This window comes from Procambarus clarkii, chromosome 9 (assembly GCF_040958095.1).
Source record: "Procambarus clarkii isolate CNS0578487 chromosome 9, FALCON_Pclarkii_2.0, whole genome shotgun sequence".
Classification (NCBI taxonomy): Eukaryota; Metazoa; Arthropoda; class Malacostraca; order Decapoda; family Cambaridae; genus Procambarus; species Procambarus clarkii.
The window spans coordinates 21,084,672-21,106,345 of record NC_091158.1 but is presented as its reverse complement, the minus strand read 5'-3'; the positions used below and the strand labels follow the sequence as shown (position 1 = coordinate 21,106,345).

General features: G+C 38.4%; 1 protein-coding gene and 1 non-coding gene across 3 annotated transcripts in view; both read right to left on the bottom strand.

Annotated features, from left to right (window-relative positions):
- Window positions 1–10,310, bottom strand: part of LOC123766176 (uncharacterized) — an 11,417-nt gene extending 1,107 nt beyond the window's left edge. Inside the window, exons 1-4 of the transcript XR_011227907.1 lie at window positions 8,456–10,310; window positions 5,642–5,818; window positions 3,874–4,065; window positions 1–2,758 (exon numbers count right to left, since the gene is read on the bottom strand). The exon at window positions 1–2,758 is cut by the window's left edge and continues 1,107 nt beyond it. This is a non-coding gene — a transcript (uncharacterized protein). The remainder of the gene's footprint in view (window positions 2,759–3,873; window positions 4,066–5,641; window positions 5,819–8,455) is intronic.
- Window positions 10,311–11,649: 1,339 nt separating this feature from the next.
- Window positions 11,650–21,090, bottom strand: LOC123766177 (probable cytochrome P450 49a1). 2 transcript variants are annotated; one of them, XM_045755109.2, is made up of 11 exons: window positions 20,937–21,090; window positions 19,376–19,583; window positions 18,987–19,227; window positions 18,091–18,207; window positions 17,318–17,394; window positions 16,903–17,104; window positions 15,225–15,390; window positions 13,706–13,875; window positions 13,232–13,310; window positions 12,895–13,098; window positions 11,650–11,920 (listed from the first exon to the last, which is right to left on the bottom strand). In XM_045755109.2, the coding sequence occupies exons 2-11, from the start codon at window positions 19,578–19,580 to the stop codon at window positions 11,810–11,812; spliced, it is 1,572 nt and encodes a 523-aa protein (XP_045611065.1). In that variant the 5' UTR covers window positions 19,581–19,583; window positions 20,937–21,090; the 3' UTR covers window positions 11,650–11,809. The 2 variants fall into 2 exon arrangements, with proteins under 2 accessions (XP_045611065.1, XP_045611066.1); XM_045755110.2 differs by having other exon boundaries at window positions 20,941–21,090.
- Window positions 21,091–21,674: the final 584 nt, after the last annotated feature.

The following is a 21,674-nucleotide window of genomic DNA, read 5'->3' as shown; positions in this document are numbered from 1 at the left end:
AGTGTGATGTTATTATGGAAGATCTGATATTATGCATTTAATACCAAACAGAACATTGTACATAAATGTTCCCTTGTGTTTTATAGGTCATGCTCACAAGAGATGGAAGGTTTAGGCACAAAATATACTGACTTAAAAAAAACTTTTAATGTGTATCTGACCTAGAATTTAATCAAAAGATTTTTTCTACAAACAATGAAATATTAAAGTTTTATCGGTTTCTTATAAGGACTGGGATTAAACTTCAAATATTAGAAGGCCCAGACATCTGTAATAATTTTATAATCTTGTTCCATAATATGTTCTGTTTTGTAATACTGTACATGTTTTAGTGAATAATTATAAATATTTTTGCTTAAAATCTGGGTCAACTATTTAGAAGCCATTATTACTAATATATTTTATATTGAGTCAGTAATAATTAAAGTATGAATAGCCCCTTCCACTCATCCTCTTGCGAACATGATCATATTAGATAGATATATTAGAGAAGAAATATTAAAGTGTATGGATAGTTATTTGTGGTGTTCCTATAATCCTGAGCTTTTCTCTCATTATCCAAACTTTTGCCTATGATATTTTAAATAATTAAGTGCTCTATATACAGTACATATTTAAGTTCTATAATTTTTTCAAATTAAAGTATACTCTGAGTGAAATGATTAACTCAAGGGGGTTTCTAATATGGTGTCTATGAAAGAGTTAAATTCTTAAACCACTGCACTGCATTGTACTATTCACAAACGCCTGTCAAACAGTACAGTAGTTTAGCATGATTCATATTTTATCCAGATGATAAAGACACTAGGCATGATGTTTCTTTTTTTTTTTCTGACATTTGCCCGTGCTTTATGGCACATTCCTCTACCAACCCTTCTTCCCTTCCTCGGTCCACAACCATTTCCAAGAATTAAACCCAGACAACTCAACCAGCTCCCCTTCATTTCCTGTTCCACTTTGATCTGAGGCCGAGGTATCACTGTGTTGGCATTTCTATCTTTCCTCCCCAAGTCTTAACCTTTCCACTATTTGTGTCACTTCTCCATTCTCGTTCTTCTATATCCACCGTGAGCCACTCTGACTCTTTGTCCTGTGTTCCACCTCAGCCTTTTTCTCTCTTGGCTCTCCAGCATATGGCTGTCCAAACCAATATCCTTCCATCGGTTCGAGCTTCAAAGCCAGTAGGTGCCAGATTTACTCGCTCCACTCCTTCGGGAGGCAGTTGAGCCCTTATTTGTCTCAGTTGGCATGTCGGCTAGCTATGTTGGCCCAGTCCTTAGTTCCTTAACTTTCTGCCTGTCTGCCCCCTTTTCACTTTTGTTTCTGGGGGCAGCTGCAGCTGAATTCCAACCAATCGGCTGTCGTTTTCTACAGCGGATTTTTGTTCCCTGATGCCATTGTTCACCTAGTAGTAAACAGATACCTGGGAGTTATACAGCTGCTACAGGCTGCTTCCTAGGGGGGGGGCAATAGATATATATATGTGTGTGTGTAACTGAAAACTCATGAGATATTATATATATAGATATAATGAGGTGATTTACCAAATCACCAAGAATGAGGTGATTTGATAAAATACTATGCCGAAGATTACCATCAGAGTGCCGGCGGGCTGATGGGCAAATAGTTTCGGCTACCATCAGCTTTTGTCCGGTTGATCTTCTATTCCTTGCCCCTCTGTAAGGAGACCAGGTTTTGTCCTCTGGTCCTTGGTAAGCTTTTTACAGGTTCGCAAGGGTTTGGTGGAATTCAAATTGGGTGGAGCGGTAAGCAACAGGGACCCACCGAACAACCAGCATTGAATGTAATGAAATGCCTGTTTCTCACAAAACCCCAGTGGCTCCCTGAAGCTATTTCGCTGAGATAACTGCCCTATGTGATCCACTATACTGGGTCACATCAGTCGCAGTAGCCAGAACCGGAGAGCAGAGCCAGAACGTTGCCCCAGGGACGTTAGAAAGAACTTTTTCAGTGTCAGAGAAGTTAACAGATGGAATGTATTACATGAAACTGGACATGAGGGTACCGTTCTAGTTTATGATTAATTATTAAATAATGAGCTAGAAATTAGGGAATTTCTCGCAAGCTTTATACTCTGCTTCCTTTCCCTGGGAAGACCATTACATCTAGTGGTTGTCAAGATAAATGCAGATAAATACGGGCTTACGAGGTGCCAGTGCTTATAGCCACCGCTCTCACTGTCTTTGGTTAGAATCTCCAGGGGTACACTTTGTCATGGTGTGTTTGTCAATTATCAGATGTTGACAGCCATCAGGCAAAACAGACAACATCTAGCACAGTCACTCAACGTGTTTGCATCTGTGCGTATATATGTGTATGTGTGCTTTGTTTCTTCCTGTAACTGTGCCTATACATTGTATCCCATTTAGTCATTGTATCACAGTCGACTTGAGAATGGTCCAGGACGGACCGAAACGTCGTCGTCCCTTCACCTTCTAGTATGTGGTCTGGTCAAACTATCCCATTTAGGTTGTGGCTGTGCAGTCGTAGTTACCCCAAGACCCGAGGGAAAGTGGGCGTGTGCGGTACAGCTGATTCTGTGGTCGAAGCTTTAACTGTGCCACCAGCACTGCTGTCATTGTGAGTGTAGCACAACAGAAGGTGGCGAATGAAATAACGCGGCTGAGCAGGTAGTGTGGCGGCAGAATGAGAAAGAGGATCGGAGCCAATGATCAATGATGAGCTGGAGAATGGCGCCCACAGCCACCAGCACCAGTACTCGTCGTGGTGTGTTGTGCTGTCGGACATTACATTAAACACATTATAGAATTAATTACAATCGGTAAATTATGTACAAATATCTATATATATGCTCTTGATTAAGAGATTGTGGAAATTAATGATTCATCAAGGGAACTCAATAATGAAACAAATATATGTTGTTTTGCATAAAAGCTGACAATAATACTTTAATAATGAATCCAGCAATTGTTAAAAAGAAAAAGAAAACAGCAAAAATTAATTTACCACTAAAGAAACAATGAAACCTGTATGGCTCGATAGCGATCGGAAATCAAGAACTGAACTGAATAATGATGCCACCGCTGCCCACTGGATGGCATCGTCATATAGATGGGGCATCGTCATAAAAACCGTTAATTAAATTTTTCCTCGTAACCTAACAGCCTAAGCTAGAGGACCCAAAACAGCAGGACAGTACGTCACTTTCGTGAGCCGATTTCATTTGTTATTACGTCGATTTTTAGCCTGAGTGTGCATACGAGCGAAAAGCGACGTAATTTGTAATGGACGGGTTGGGCACTTCCGGCGCTCGTCATGGGTCCCTAAGATGAGGGAGCTTATTTCTTTTGTGATACTGTACATAAAAAAGACTAATTAATTATTTATATGATAACAGCATTTCATAAAGAAATTACTTGGTTATGTTGAAATTTACTAATGAATTAAAATCTAACTTGATATCGATTTCTGATATATATGGAGATAGTAAACGCGGTCTTTAATATTTCGATAGTATTAACAAAACAGATATTCCATAAAACTGCATTATTCCATGAATACAATGTCTTCTTTAATTACAATTTTTAAATGAGAGTATTTGGACCGATGTGTTTATATAAAGACAACTTGAGCGCCAATATAGATAGCAAGAGCATCCGGTATATATATATTTTTTTTAAATACACGACATATATCTGAAATATTATTCTGACAAAACAGAATTCTACATATTATGTTCTCTAGTGTAAAAGATTGGTGTGTAAATTATGATATAATTTAATATTTTATGTTCAACTTAAGCAGATGCCGGCAGAGACGACGCCACCCGCCATTTAATAAACATACCCGCAGGAGACTAGAAAGTTGGGCCCCACTTGCTAGCATACTCACCCTGACCCACAGTAAGCTGGGGCTAGAGGGGCGGTAGGTGAGGAGTCTTGGAGCCCAAGCAAGCAGCAGAGACACCATGAGCGCCGTCGTCAGCACCGTGAGGCGGGTGAGGAGGGGCGGCGAGGTCTCCGTGTGCACAATGTTGTCACACCAAGGGTCATATACACACTTCCACGATGGCAGCCGACTCATCTGAGGAACAACACGCACTCTCAGTCCGTATCTGGTCAGATTCTAAGGAGGAGTCTGGTATAAGGCTCTTCATGTTTAGTGAAGCTCTTACTCTTACTTATGTAAGTCTATGTCTGGTAAAGTTCTTAGTTCATGTCTAGTGAAGCTCTTTATCAATGTCTAGTAAAGCTCTTAGTCCATTCTGGTAAAGCTTCTAGTCCGTGTCTGGTAAATATCTTGGTTTGTCTGGCTGATTGAGTCTGTTTCATAAGGGAGCTACATTTTTAGGTCTGTATTTGTACGGTGTGCCTTCATATATTTAATCTGATTCGGGGAATGTCAAAATACATAATATATGCTATTCATTTATTGTGCAATGTTCGTTGTTTATAATACTGTGGAGGGAGCCATATTTAAGTAGCCCGCCGCCGGGAGCATTCCTTCCTTAAGGTTATACCCGAGGGTGGATGGCTGGGCCGCCCCCCGGGGCAACACGCCCCCGACACACCAGCCGCCTCTGCTGGCGACACCACCTTGACAACCCTACTGGATGTTTGGGCCTGTATCTACCTGCTGGCTGTAATTGGAGGCCTACCTGTATTGCCTGCCTCTTATCATCCCCTATCTACCTCCGAAGCCTAGACTCGCTTCTACTTCTACACTCAGAAGACTACAGACTTAAGGTGAATCTGTCATTTCTATAACCCTTATGGTCACATGTGTTGTGCCCACCATACCTAGTGCGTGGCCACTATAAGACATTCATTTAGGAAGAGTTACACATCTTATGGGCTATTCATGCCCGTGCCACCTTTTGTGTGTGGCCTAATCTTTATCAATCAGAGTTACAGGTCAGAACAAGCCAAAGTTAGTATTAATTCATAAATTAATTCTACAGCTTTCTGTCGGGGACAGAAAGCTGTGTATATCTATAAACTTTAGACTTGTATCGATGTCCCTCCAAAGTCGAAATATTAATTCTCCCTAGGATGTAACTCCATAACAGATGAATAACTTCCGAATACATATTCCAACCATTTCTGTCCCTCCCGGGATTCAAACCAGGGATTCCCAATTGAGTCAAAGTGTAAAAACACAAAATAATGTTTGGAATGTGTGCATGATCAACATGTTTTGTGATTTGAACGTGAAACTTATTCAGTCAGGTGTCAAATGGAGCCCCAAGCCGGTGTCATGGCTGGAGTGAAGCTCTCGTTTCGTACCAGATACCCACTAAAACCTCTACCATGTGTGTGTCATTTTAAATAAAGCTCTCTGTCGGTGTCCAGTGAAGCTTTCAGTCCCTGTTAAGTGCCAATTAAATCTCCCAGTCCATATCATATCACTTAATTATGCCGTTTACGGTGACCAGAAAAGTAGTTCGACATGGCATTTGTAGTTTTCATTCCACATCAATTGTTCCTACCGTACGACATGCCAAATTTAGCTCAGTTTGTCAGATGTTAGTTGAAATTTGTAGTTTGTGACTAGGTTTGTGTCCACCTAGAGTTTAAAAAGAATTGTTTAAAGTAAAGCACTTAGTCGATTTGCGCCAAGTGAGACATGTATGTTAAGTGATGCAGCCGGTGTCACCTACCATGGCGTGGGTAAGAGAAGGCACCATGCACCACCTGTCATCCCTGACAGAGACACGGCACATGTAAGGCGACCTGAACTTGTCGACGAGCCAGGCACGCGTCCAGGACTCCACAGCCTCCTGCACCACACACACCGCCCACAGCCGACACACCCACCTCCGCACCGACTCCGTACGCTGCATATAAAATTTAATTAGTCATTATTCCTCTAAAACAATATGGAAAATTATATGTAGTAAAAGTGACATACCTCCGTAGCTCCCGTATAGGGGGGGGGGGGAGAGGTAATATCGTACCGGTCAGACGCTCACTTGATCATTATTGCTTTGATCGACAGTTCAGCAGTGTTGTGCTTGTTACAGGTTGGTAAAATGCTAAATTCTAGCTTACTTTCTGTTTGACCTAGCTTATTCATGGGAAGTTTGCTTACTGTTATAATGAATAGACCGTATATACTGTATGTATGTATTATATAGCACTTGGCTTGTCTTATTGCAGGTATAGACGTATGGATGACAACCCATCATCAAAACAAATGACTGCGAGGTTCACAACATGTAAGTCATTTACTAACAGCGAAAGATCTACACAAGTCAGTATTTAGACATATCCACCTAGCGATTTTCGAGACTATGACTTAAAACGTGCTTCATTCACTTCCAGCCTGTATTGTAACACTCCCTAAATCAAAGTAACCAAAACACTTAACCTAATGTGGTCGTCGAAATCTAGTATTGGCAGTTTCTTATATGTAGCCGTTTTAAAAAAAGTTGAGTTATGCTGATTTCTCAGCCATAATGGTATCTCATATGAGCGTGCGGACCCAGCCGTTGAGCAGGCTAACTGCACTTGTCTTATTTCCAGAAAAGGCATTCCTTATTCAGATTTTTACCCTGTCATTCATTCCTTGATCCGTGTCTGGTGGCAGGATCGTTGGTCTTGTTACTGGCAAACTGCGTGCTCCTAAAGGTAGTGTGTCCCTTGGCTTTCCTCCTACCACGGTGTAAACGGCTCTGGCGAGGTTACGTATTCGCCATGCACGTTTAACACACGGGCACTTAATGGAAGTGAGCCCTGATCCTTATTGTCCGAATTGCTTTGTCCCTCTTACAGTCTTCATCTTCTTGTTGAATGTCCCGATTTTAAGGACGTTCCTGTCTCTTGCTTCTCAGCTGTCTTTCGTGGTCATTTGTCCCTTGGTAGAATCCTTGGTGAATCAAATTCCTTTGATATTGTTCGCCTTGTGCCCTTTTGGTTTTGTATTCGCATCATTTATTTTTCTTAAAGTTAAAGGTTCGTCTAATTATTCCTTAGGTTCGTTTGGATTTGTGTAGTGCATCTCATGCTTTTTACATCATTAGACATTACTGATAAGGTCAGCTAGACAATTAGCAGTAAATATATACCTGAGATTAACCGTGAATTAACTATTCCAGAGCAAAGGTCTGCCATCCCAGCAGGACATATGAACACAGTATTCTCAGTACAGCAGTCAAAATTTAATTTTGGTCTGATTATTTGTTGCTAGTTGCTGTATGTTTCATGCTTTTATAAGCATTTGTAAATTTACGATTATTACATTTTTGTATTAGTCTACTCAAATTATTATAAAACAATATTTCAGTACTATAATGCCTTTAAGATGATGCTAACACACATTGATCTGCAATTTAGTCTATATATTTTTTCTGTTATCTGTACATAAACTGCTGACCATGGCAAGACAAAACACGAGCCTCAGATATGCAAATTGTAAGCGGATATTTTTACTTCAAATTATAAGGGCACTAGATGACTTTCTAGTGATTGGGATATTTACATTCACTAGGCCGGGTATCCGGTGTCAGGGATAGTCTTTTTCCCTCTCTTCTCTCCCCCTACCCCTTCTTATCACCCTCCCCCTTCATATCCCCCTTCCCCTCTTCCCATTTCCCCGACGCTCTTCTCTCATCCACTTCTGGCCTCCAACCGCGGATAGACAGACATTTCCATTTAATACTGAATTGACGTTCATCACTTTTAGTGAAGAAACCTACTGATTAGTTAGTTACCTTTCACCAGTTTTGTTGGGAAGGAAGGTGGGGGGGGGGGTCACTATTGAACTTTACCTTCTGTTAATAGGGCCGACCCCGACATGCTTATGTCTGTCCTGTATTTCAGACCATTCGCCCTGCAAAGTTGGGCGAGGCTAGCTAGCCCCAAGCGTCCGGCCTCTAACCTCGTTTAGAGAAACCGACAAACTTTCTCATTGATATAGGTTATATCCAAAATATTAAAGTACTGTAATGATTGGCAATTTTCACCCAAACATTTTATCACTTGTCATAATTTATGACACAAGTCTTAATTAATTTAAAGGTGTAAGACTTGTATAAATATAGTGATTACTGTAATTGTTTTCTTGTAGTTTTTAAAGGCCACAGCCTAGCAATGGTAGGACATCTAACATGCACTATACTGAATTTAACCCCACCTAACCTAACCTAACCTACCCTACCCTGCCATACCCTGTCCTTCCCTACCCTACCCTACCCTACCCTACCCTACCCTACCCTGCCATACCCTGTCCTACCCTACCCTACCGAAAGGAAGGTAGAAATAACCTAAGCTACTCAATCCCTATGAATCAGGGTTGATGAGATTATTGTCTCCATAAACGAACTTGAACCTACCGATACATAGAAAACGTGAATATTTGTGAACCGCTACTTTTCATAGAACTTTGTAATTTGTACGGTAGAGAGAGACGCATGCAAAATGAGACGTGTTAGTTAAGAGGACTGGTTGGAAAACTGAGACATCGATTACATTACCTGAGCCATCGTGTGTTGTTGGCACTCTTTGTTTTGACAACGATTGCTTCAATCACTTCCCTGCATGAAAGCAGTCTATCTGCACCGTCAATTTTTTACTGTGATGTTTGATATTTTGATAAACGAAAACATGTCCCGCAAGTTTGAATTAACTTTCACCATTCTAATTGTATATTTCACCTCAATACATAACATAAGGAATTTGTTATATGAAGTCTCGATCCACACTGCGGACGACGCTCCGGGTATGGGTGGAGTGTGATGGCGAACCTCCAGCAGCTCTCGCGCCGTCCGCTGCTTATCTTATCTCACACGACGCTTATCACACATACCTTGTTATATGTTCACAGTGGTTCGTAATGATACATTTTCTGAGAGAAGGGAAAGGGTAGAACGATGGGAGGGATGAAAGGGGAACCAAAGGGGAATGTAGTGAAGAGGGGGAAACTGTAAAGCGGGGAAGAAGAGACCCGGGTGCAGCGGGGTTCTCTTAGTAAATCGTGAAAGAATAATAAAGATAACTGCTAGCACTGAAACAATACTCATAACTTGAACCCAGGAACACTCTCCGAGTTACCATCACATTGTACACACCGTTTCCTGTTCAGTTTGCTTCCTAAGTGTAAGAACTGCTGTTAACCTTAGGTTAGACTGGATTAGGCAATAATTGGTTAAGTTAGGAAGGTATTTAAATGTGTTGGACCATTCCAAAAGGCCAGGGATCTTTGCCAGGAGATAAGGCAACAATAACCTTGGGGGCCAAGAAAGTATGACCTTGTAAACCACTGTATGGATGTAATATATTGCGTTCACCTAACACTCTGAGAGACGAACCCATGCTCTAGGTAGCCAGCAGAAGCTCTACCATGATGATTGTGGTAACTAGCAAACCCAGTAACTTACACTTTGTTGGGAATAACTTGTAGTCCACTGACACGTACAAGTTTTCCTTGGCAGCGGCTGCTTCAGTTGGGTCACTTCTTTAACTTCACAGCCAATTTGATAATTGTTGGGGTAGCTAGAGTACTCGGCAACATGATCCCGTGATAATTGATAGATCCAGATGTTACTGATAGATTCTTTCTTTCTCAAAAAGTTCTCTTAAGTTCTTTCTCGAAACTGTTCTTTCTGTGTAATAGTGGCTTTGTGTAACTCCTGTCCTTATAATTATGTATTACTCTTATGTTCTTTGTATACACATTCTTTGAATAAATATGATTTATTATTATTTAGAGTATGTGGTGGTAATTAGCTTGCTGATTCTCATTCCCCCGAGCAGTTTTATTTTAAATACATAACAATAGGCTATGGGCAATTTGTATATTTAGCTGACAAAGAGTAGCCGTAGTCTAAACATGTGCTACGTCAACGACTTCTTTATCCTGACAGAATTCAACTCAAGAATAGAAACATCAGCGCCACCATTATCCAGAAAATTCATTATTGATTGTATGGCTCAGTGCAAGGATAGTTAACATTTTGTTTCCATAGTATCAAGTGATTAATAGACACATATATACAAATTTGAATATTGTTAGTCATGTAAATTGAGTAATTTAAAGAAATCCTCACAACATGAGTACATTCAGGCAAGTTAATCGTGAATTACGTCTTACTGGGATTCTCTTGTGTTGTAAATTAATTTGTACAAGTCTAATAACTAGAACGCATTATTTGGACTAGTGAACAAGGCTCAATTTGCCTTATAGGCAAAGTGATTTTTGTTATTAAACAAAATATTCTAATTGGTTTATTATAATAATTTTTTTATATTAATAGGATGAATTACTGACTTCAGTAATTATATATATATATATATATATATATATATATATATATATATATATATATATATATGTATATTTATATATATATATATTATATATGTATATTTATATATATATATTTATATATATATATATATATTTATATATATATATTTATATATATATATTTATATATATATATTTATATATATATATTTATATATATATATTTATATATATATATATATTTATATATATATATATTTATATATATATATATATATATATATTTATATATGTATATATATATATACATATATAAATATATATATGTATATATATATATTTATATATGGTTGTATACATATATATGGTTGTATACTTAACTCTCGTGTTTAGGAGAGTTGTGCCTTAAGCATAGACACTGTGTCTTCCCATATTAACAGGGACTTGATGAAATTAACGTCTAAATGACCCCTCACTTGCTCTAGTGCTCTTGGGAGGTGGTGATCTTTGGTGTATTTAAATACTCCGAAATTACCATCTCTTTTAAGGGTCTGAGCGGGTGGTGGAGCGGGTTAAGGCGTACCTGTTATGCCAGTTGCTGGAAGGCTTCTGTGCTGGCTAGGGTTCGAGTCTCCTGGTGGGAAAGTGTTCTAAAGTTGTATATATATATATATATATATATATATATATATATATATATATATATATATATATATATATATATATAGACGTTATATATATATAGACGTTAATTTCATCAAGTCCCTGTTAATATGGGAAGACACAGTGTCTATGCTTAAGGCACAACTCTCCTAAACACGAGAGTTAAGTATACAACCATATATATGTATACAACCATATATAAATATATATATATATACATATATATATTTATATATGTATATATATATATATATACATATATAAATATATATATATATATATATATATATATGTCGTACCTAGTAGCCAGAACGCACTTCTCAGCCTACTACGCATGGCCCGATTTGCCTAATAAGCCAAGTTTTCCTGAATTAATATATTTTCTCTAATTTTTTTCTTATGAAATGATGAAGCTACCCATTTCATTATGTATGAGGTCAATTTTGTTTTATTGGAGTTAAAATTAACGTAGATATATGACCGAACCTAACCAACCCTACCTAACCTAATCTAACCTATCTTCATAGGTTAGGTTAGGTTAGGTAGCCGAAAAAGTTAGGTTAGGTTAGGTTAGGTAGGTTAGGTAGTCGGAAAACAATTAATTCATGAAAACTTGGCTTATTAGGCAAATCGGGCCTTGCATAGTAGGCTGAGAAGTGCGTTCTGGCTACTAGGTACGACATATATATATATATATATATATATATATATATATATATATATATATATATATATATATATAGTGTATATATATGGGAGGGGAGGGGGGCGGGGCATAAGGGTATGTGGGGATAGGAGAAAAGAAGAGAGGTAGGATAAGGGTGGGGAGAGAGAGAGAGAGACTGTCCCGGGCACCGCCGGGTTCCCCTCCTAGAGTATGAGTGTGTTAAGCATGAGGAGCTAGACATATCCCCGGGTGTCAGTTCCTGGGGGTGAAGGTGAACCTGAGCGGCTGTGAGGGAGCGAACACCAGGCGACTCTCAAGCTCTATGTCTTCATACTTGTAATCAACAGTGAAGCGCTGCATCACCTGTATACAAATAACATTCATTAATCAAATGGTAATTATCTTATGGAAACTGACAGGAAAATGCGTTTTTTTTATCTTTGAGTCACTGTAAGAATGGTGCAAACCAAGTATAAAGCTTAGGCATTGCAGGAGTAAAACAAGCTTATTTATAGGATTTATATTAGCAAGAGAAAGTAGAAATGCAAATATTTATTACTAGTGCCATAGCCCAACCACCTGGACTGGACGGTAGAGAGGCGGCCTTCCTTCGTGCAGGTCCGCGTTTAATCCCCGACAGTCCACGTGGTAGCGCACCATTTCTTTCCTTCGCTCTATCCTAAATCCTTATCCTCATATCCCTTCCAAGTCCAATATTGTCGTAATGGCTTAGGTCTTTCTCTTGATAATTACCTTGCATTAATGGTAGCATAGTGAAGGGTTATATCAAGTGTGACTATATGACAGATCTTGAGTATAGGGCTATATATAGAGTGAGAGTTTCAGTATGACATCAGTAGACTCGCTTAAAAATATTGTTTCCTTGAATGTATATTTGCCTGCCTGTCATATATATAATATATATATATGCAGAATAACCACATGTGAAAAATAGAGAATGTTATTCTCTATTTTTCACATGTGGTTATTCTACATACTTGGATCAGTGTTTTTGTGATCATTGTTGCATATATATATGCGGAAAAACCATATTGAATAATGTGTGTTTTCACAATTGTTGTTGTTGCACACACACACACACACATATATGTATATATGTATGTGTGTGTGCACACACATATAGCGCTATATTCAAGACCTGTCATATAGTCACACTTGACATAAGCCTTCAACGATTTACATTGATCATTTTGATAAATATCAAAATGATATTTTTGATCTTTTTATGTCGTTACTTATCTCTTGAATAATTATTAGAAAAATAACAAATATTTTACAATTAGAGTCATATGTGATGTGTTTACAGGAATGCTTACCCTGATGAGGAATGTGAACATTTCTTGTTCAGCAATGCGTCGACCGATACACATCCGGGTTCCAGCTCCGAACTGAAGGGTGGCGAAGGGGTTGATGGGCCCCAGAGGCTTGTTCCTCATCCAGCGCTCAGGAAGGAACTCCTTCGCCCGAGGGAATATCGACTCATCCCAGCCCATCGTCATGGTCATGATCATCACTGACCACTATGTGCAGGAAAGAATACTGTATATAAAAATCTTGAAGGACGGTAATACAAAATACACCAAATTAACTAAAACAGTATATATATTGGTCATTACCTGAATTTTTAGGTTAATTAATTCCAAGAAAACTCACCCCTTTAGGAATTAAGTATCCACCGAGGACAAGATCCTTATCCAGGGTTCTGCTCGTCCCCATCACTGTGGGAAGTACTCTGAAAAATAGCCACATACATACATCCAACTTCACAAGACTCATTACATGTAGCTAATTTCACCTTCATAATATCCCACCTTGTGCTCCTAACTCACACAGTATATTACAATATAGAATTGCAGCTTCATTGGTATAATTTATTGTATTAACTTATGTTGAGGTATTTATTATGTGAATTCAAATTCAGTTACAATGTACCTTTCCTTACATTTGTTGTTAATTTATGGACCTACCCGAAACGCTGTGTGTGTGTTAGTGGCTTTGCAAGAATGTACCACATAATTACCAATGAATGTACCTTTGCAACCCATTGTACCGTCTTGTATATAACTAAATAAATGAGTGTTGCATAAATGATATATTCTCTTTGGGGTTATACTCCTCAGGTCATACCTCATGGACTCTTTGAGGACAGCCTTGAGGTAGAAGAACTGAGCCAAGTGTTGCCGTGTGAGGGGTCCCCGATGGTCGCCGAGCACCGCGTCCACCTCCTCCTGCAGCCGTGCCTGCGCCTCCGGGTTCCTGGCCAGCTGGTACAGAGCGAAGGCCAGCGTGTGGGAGGTCTGCAACCACCCGAGGTAGACCACTCTTGTACAGTCTTATACCTGTATGTCTACAGTCTCATAAACTGCTAAGCTGGAATAGTGGTATACTGGCATACTAGTATGTTGGAATAGTGGTATACCGACAGTGATTCACTGGTATGCTGACATAGTGGTACATTGGTATACTTGAATACTGGTATGCTGACATAATGGTATACTTGAATACTGGTATGCTGACATAGTGGTACACTGGTATGTTGGCACTGTAGTACACAGGTATACTTAAACACTAGTATGCTGGCACAGTGATATGCTGTAATTTTTATATACTGATATGCTGGCCGAGGCATACCGCTATCAGGGACAGTAAGCCTCAGTCTTGTCGAGTTTGCCCTCACCAGGAGCGAGGCTGTCTGCCCCTCCAATGGAAAGGCGACAGTTCAGTGCCTACCAGCAGATACAAATTATCCACAGTTGGGACGGCAAGTTTTATGGTCTTCGGGAAAACTTTACAATTTGCATTTGGCCAAGAAACTTAAAATAAAAATGTCTGTTTAGAGTAATTTATAATAATCATGACTTTACACGAAAACTATTATGAAACTAGCTCACTACATATGTAAGTTGCTTAGCTTAGAAACTGTATTTGATACAGTATTTTCTTTTCGTTTGAAAAGATAGAAAAGCAAAAACAATTTACAAAATGGTCTCAAACTCATTACTTTGATAAATAGTCACGGTTGCGATGATGATGTATGTGCCAAAATTGTCCTAATTAACACCTTTTAATATAGAATAACAAGACGTATCATTCTATTAGGTAATATTAACAGTAAGGGGGGGATCAAATCTCGGTAATTATAGTGATCCTGTGTGATGGTGTGGTGTTGGGTCAACGGACAGTGTACACTTCACACTGTATGGGTTAATTATGTGTCTTGCTTCGTAAATACATACTATTTTCCATATGAAAACTTCCCTGTCTATTAATACCAAACCATTACATTTGTCTTTAGTGTAATTATTAAGCTAGATTGAAGAACCGTTTTGGTTCTAGTGAACAATGAAGATTTATACTTGTGCAATACAAATTATAAATATATTTTTAATAATTTATAAGCGTACTTTTGCAAAATAATAATGATTACATCATATATTTTTAAATATACCTAAAAGGTGAGGAAATAATTTTCGAAACATTGTGAAAATTATCTGATTTATCCTTACTTTGATTCTGTTTATTATTATAACTGGAAAGAAGGAGACTGCTGAATTTTGTCTATGCAAATATAATATATATACTTTGTGTTTTCCATGAAAAACGAGGAACAATATTGAGGTGTAGATTGTATTACAGTGACGCTCACCGTGTCGATGCCGGCGAAGAGCATGTCGAGAATGAGGGTGACGACGTCCTTACGGGTGAGTCCCGGCTTGAGGAGCAGCGCCTCCATCAGCGTCACCTCCTGGCCCTCACCAGCAGGCTTGGCCAGCAGCTCAGTCTCCGTCTCGCGTATGTTCCTGTCCGCAATTCTGTACAGCAACAATAACATTATCAATGTATTTTTCATTCACTATAACACATATGGCACAACAGAAATGCTATATCTAGATAATCTTGCTCATAATAGCATAGATATAAGGAAAATTACTTGATTAATGTTATCCATATCAAACCAGCTCTTCTGGGTCTTACAAAATGTATTCAATCTTTCAGCTTCTACAAACTAATATATTTCACTATTTGTTTTATTAACAATTATATCATTCTATCTGAATTTTGACCTTCCAGTATCCAACAGCATAACCACAAACGAATATATATAGCAAGAGGTGTACCCCACATCATCTATTGTAACATTTGTTTTCAGATCATCACCCTAGATTGACTATTCTATATATCGGAAATACCATCCTGCCCGGTGGGACTTTTAAACGCAAACGAATCGGTGTTCCTCCTTCTCGACGTGAAGACTTTGTTGCTTATGCGTCAGAGTGTTACAGCACTTATGATCCCTCCACAATCCAGATATTTAACGACGATCTAGTGTAGAACATTCAGATGTTCGCTGACCCTTTAGGTCAGCCCTCCCCCACCCCGCACCATTTAATGATCGGAACAATATGAAAAAGTAAGAAACACCACGACTATTACAATGACTCTAAACTGCGCACTTTGAAACGCATTGCCAGACGAGTTGGGTTTGAATATAGGAAAACCCGTACGCCAGCAGTGCTCAAGCTCTTTCAGAAAGCCCTAGCCAAGGCGAGGGAGCGCATACCAGAGCTCAGGCAAGATAACGGAAACTTTTGTTAACGGTCTCAACTCTCACATCCCTCTCAGCCAGGCATGGAAGGATATTAAAAGAATTAAAGACGATAAAATCGACCAAGTGTCACACCCTTATCCTCTACACAGAGCAAACGAGTTAGTCGATGCTTGGGCAACCACCTCTGTAACTAGCTTGTAACTTGCTTAGCTAAATGAATTGTGGGGTTCAGTCCCTGAGTCCTTTATGTGCCTCTGTAACCCTTTCCACTACCGCCCACAAGATGGGTATGGGGGTGCATAATAATTGAACTAAATTAACCCCGTTTCTCGGTGTATGTACACTGAGAATATACTTTAGCCCCGAGCTATACTTTAGCAGTCTCCGTGGTGTAGTGGTAAGACACTCGCCTGGCGTTCCGCGAGCGCTATGTCATGGGTTCGTATCCTGGCCGGGGAGGATTTACTGGGCGCAATTCCTTAACTGTAGCCTCTGTTTAACGCAACAGTAAAATGTGTACTTGGATGAAAAAACGATTCTTCGCGGCAGGGGATCGTATTCCAGGGACCATAGGATTAAGGACTTGCCCGAAACGCTACGCGTACTAGTGGCTGTACAAGAATGTAAAACTCTTGTATATATCACAAAAAAAAAAGCTATGTTCAGGAATAAAGTATACTTGCAGCTTGGTCAGTAAGGTATTGTGTAACCCTTAATAAGCTTCCAGAGGTTGATAGGCCTCAAGCCCAACAATACAGCACAATTAAACTCTTACTCTAAGAACTCCTGGTGACTGTTCTTGAGCCTCTTGAAGGACGGGGTCGGGAACACCTTCCAAAGGTGAGCGCTGAATTCTGCGTCATTCAGAGAATGAAATAATACATTTACCAATTTGATCATCTTCATGGGTTCAGAGTCCTCTGCAATGTTTGGGTCCAGACACCCAAGCCGACGATTCAATGCCACAGAAGCAACAGCTGTATAATGACAGAAAAGGACAAATTATATTACAATAATTTGTAAAATAATATAACAAAACAATAATTTTTATTCTGGACAAAGCAAATTTCTCATCCGTCACAAATTTAATTATATTTTTCACGCTTAGGCATCCTGTTACTTCAGTGATTTATTTAAAAACATAAAAATTAACAAATACTTTGTAATTATTAAAAGTATGACATACGTACACTCAAGAGCAAACTTGTATAATTCATTCTGGAAATCACTCGGCATTTCTCCAAACTGGGACTGAAGTGATGAAATTCTGAGGGGAAAAACAAAACAGTCAAATATTTATCAAAAACAGCAATTGAAGTTGACACCGTGGTTCTTGTTCTGGCCTTGGAGCTCGCCTCTCTTGAGTACAACTGTAACTTGCTCAAGTTTTGTAGCTTTATAATATAATATATGCACAGAGCAATCACATTAATGTGATGTATCAGTGAGAAAATCAGTAGGAGCCGTGAGGGGGATTCGAACCTATATTCTGGTTCGCTTGGGAGTATCCAGAGCTTAGGTATGAATCCTCTTCACGGCTCCTACTGATTTTCTAATATAATATATACCAGTATCCGAGTGTCACGCCAGTGTGTCGTAAGCACCTAACTTGCTCTACAAATTTCCAGTAGAAGAATAACTATGCTTTCGTGTCACATTCTTACGGGATATTCATGCTCATGCCACCTCTTGGGTGGCTTAATCTTCATCAATCAATCGTGTCAAATTGTCACACATGGCCCACAACTGTGACCCCAGAATGGTGGACTCGTAAATATTGTTTCATGATCTGCACTGTTATAATACACCTCACTCGAAGTGCACAGATTATTAAAGCTCCGTGTCAGAATGATTGAACATGTATACAAGGTAAATAAAGAACAAATTCTATACCATTGGCTGGGGTAAGATGATCTAGGACACCTGTCCATGACCTTTCTCGTCTGTTCATGACCTGGCTCACCTGTCCATGAACTCCAAAGTAATTTGATCCATGACAGGCAGATAGTGCACCACCTCCTTGACCCTCATCATATTCGTCTGCACTCGGCTGCGGACTCTCCACCACTCCTCCCCATTCCTGCAAGTTGTATCACACTGCATTTTACCGTTAATAAGATAATAAATATTCAGAAATCACACTAACGTGATATATATAAATGAGAAAACCACTAGGGCTACACCTACACCTTACGCCCCAACTTCAGAAGTGTGTTTCTGAAGTTGGGGCGTAAGGTGTAGGATCACTTTGCCCTTCCACCCGATTGAAGCCTAGTAAGTAGTTCACTAAGGCTGTAACGAAAGCAGTAGAACATTATAGGTTTCACCGGAGGATTTCATAGTTTCGATCTGAGCAAGTTATTCTCACTTTGAGCATTATAAAAGACGACTTAGCACACGTATTTATAATCATTAGAGATCATGACAATTTTTATTCAAAAATACTTTAAATTTTGCATGGTCTAATATCACCCAAAATATTGGTCTTATAATTGAAGACAAATATTTTTAAGTAACTAAAACAAGGTACTTTTTTAATTCGAAGAGTAAACATATGAAACAGCTTAACAAACTATATAATTCAGTGTAATACCGTGTATGTATTAATCAATGAAATTTATAAGTATATCTCCTCTAGCCCATGCTTTAAACTGTTTGCACATAATACAAACTTTTCATAAACAAACAGCCTAGGGGTGGATCTAGTGGTCTGTAGCTATTTGAATTAGTTTGTAGTCCTTTAGAAGAGTCTTGAACCATTACATTGTCACTGATGGCTGAGAGGCGGGGACCAGGAGCTGATACGTATAGTCCAAGAACATATTGACAAAAACACATCACTAATAAATGCAAACTTACTCAGTCAATATTCCAGTTTTATTCTCGAAGTAGTTGTTGACAGCCTCCTCCCTGATCTTCTGGAAGGAAGTGAAGCCGTCCCTAATAGGGTTGTCCATGGTGGCTCGTATCACAGTCTCCACGTCGTCAGGGCGGGACACTAGCACCATCGGGGGCATAAATGGCTGCGATAATTTAACAATGGGGCCATACTTCTCAACCATCTTTTGGAAGTAGATGTGAATCTTTCTCTTAGAGAAGGCTGTGAAAAAAGATAATGATATGTATTAATTATTTCAAGTTAATAATGCAAATAAAATATAAATACCAAGATATGTTTTCGCATTTAAAATTGTGTCAGCTCGAAAAAGATGTACACATAATAGCTAGAATTAGTGACAGCAACGTACATTTGTCTAGTAGCATGGAGGGAGAAGTCCCCACAAAAGGGTAACTTGGTGGTCCTGGTACTGCAGAGAGCGGTTTTACTGCTGACGTCTGCTCTGCTGCTGCTGTTACTTGGTGAGATGTGACTGTGACTGAGAGGGCACGTGACCAGGGAGGCGCTGGGCGCCACACAGCCCGCACCAGCCCCAGCCTCACTACGCCTAACATGACCTGTGGCAAGAAAGTAAGTTGAACATCACGTAGCATGGGCAGGCAAGGGTAAAATCGCTACCACATTATACATATTCAGCCATGTATAAAACTCGGTGACAAACAGGCTTAGTCATATATAAAATGATATATATATATATATATATATATATATATATATATATATATATATATATATATATATATATATATATATATATATATATATATATATATATATATATATATATATATATAATTCATTTTAAAATGTTTAATTGAAAAAAGTTAAATTTTTTGTTTCTTTAAAATGTTTCATTGTATATAACTGCATATTCTGTATTGATTATTTTCTTGTTTCGGGCTTCTATCCGTCTAACTAGTGCTCTAGCATTTTGGTTTAATTGGAAGAGGAGCTCCAAAGGACATCTTCGTTCGAGGTGAAGAAAAAGAAATAAATAACTGTAGAATGTATTACACTTATCATAAAATTTACACAACGTTTCGAACCTACATCCCTACAATAAATAGGGAGTACCACCTCTGGCTGGAAGAGGTGGTATATCCCCCCTTAACCTCGGAGGAAATCACACATAACGCATTATACATTATATATGTATAATATACATATATAATATATACATGCTGCCTGTCCCCGGCAAAACAAATTATTAAATAAACTAAGCTAATTTAATTGGTTGGGGTGTGTGGGGGAATAGTTACATACTGTGGGTGTGTACCCAGAGGGATGATTGGGTAGCGTTAACATAAAATAATTCATTGTGTCTGGAGACAGTCAGCCAGTGTTAGGTTTATATCGAAGTCGTCCCCATGGTCGAATTACTGACCCCGCCCAGGTAGCAACCCCACAACAAGCTGACTAACTCCTGCTGGGTACCTACTTCATTACTGCTAGGTGGACAGGGGTATTAGGACACGAACCCAACCAATTCTGACCCGCCTGGGATTCGTAACCGGAATTCTTAATTGTGAATCGAGAACGAATCCGGCTTTTATTCTTATTAAATATGCAATATACATACAGCATGAACAACATTCATGCTGTATGTATATTACAGTTTAGTATGTATATTAAAGTTTTATGCTATAAATGTTTCATTTATAGCATGAAACATGGATGGTTTAGACCTATCTATTACAATTATCCTTTAAATTTGAGCTTAACTCTACTGTGAAAATCATTGATAACAACGCAAAATAATTTACACAGCTCTGTATAACAGTACAATTATGTATCTTATGTACAACTTTAATGTTTATATCCACTTCACATCAGCAAAAAATAATACATTTTTTTATGCCTGAAATCATTTAGATTTTCCATGCCATTATAGGCTATAGTTTTGTACTTACGTACAAGAGAGTGTTGTTGGTGACAAAAATGTAGTAGTGGTCCCGTCGCCAGCAGCCACTATACTGGAGATGGCATATACTGTAATGACCTTGAGGCTGGACCAGGGGCCTCCAGGGGTACCAGTTAGCACCAAACTTTGTAATTACCAACTACCACGAGAAAGAGGACCAGGAGTACACTGAGAAATTATTTAAAAATAAAATGATTATTGATTTGCAGGTAAAGTAACAAAACTCTTGGTAACAATATTAAAAAAAATTGACTGGGAAGAAAGTCGCAAACTCACAATGACATGAACAACCGCTAGTATTATAGTGACGTTGTATCTAACCTTCCGTGGTGTGTGGGGTGGCTGTTGCAGCTATATATAGTGTGACACAACACTGCTTCACACCAGCCGCAAGATTATATATATATATATATATATATATATATATATATATATATATATATATATATATATATATATATATATATATATATATATATATATTATATATATATATATTATATATATATATACATGTGCAAATGTCTGATACAGATACCAGTATTAGTGTGTGCTCAGGGTTTCTCTGATTTGAGATATATATATATCTGATATATATATATATATATATATATATATATATATATATATATATATATATATATATATATATATATATATATATATATATATATATATATATATATATATATATTTGTACCTAGTAGCCAGAACGCAGTACTCGGCC

Bases quoted from the DNA above. Each gene is read 5' to 3' on its own strand.
- LOC123766177 (XM_045755109.2), bottom strand. From the start codon at position 19,580: ATGTTAGGCGTAGTGAGGCTGGGGCTGGTGCGGGCTGTGTGGCGCCCA. The intron at 13,876-15,224 runs GTGAGCGTCACT...GGGTGGTTGCAG, and splicing joins TCTTCGCCGGCATCGACACG to ACCTCCCACACGCTGGCCTT. The intron at 11,921-12,894 runs GTAAGCATTCCT...ATTTGTATACAG, and splicing joins TGTTCACATTCCTCATCAGG to GTGATGCAGCGCTTCACTGT.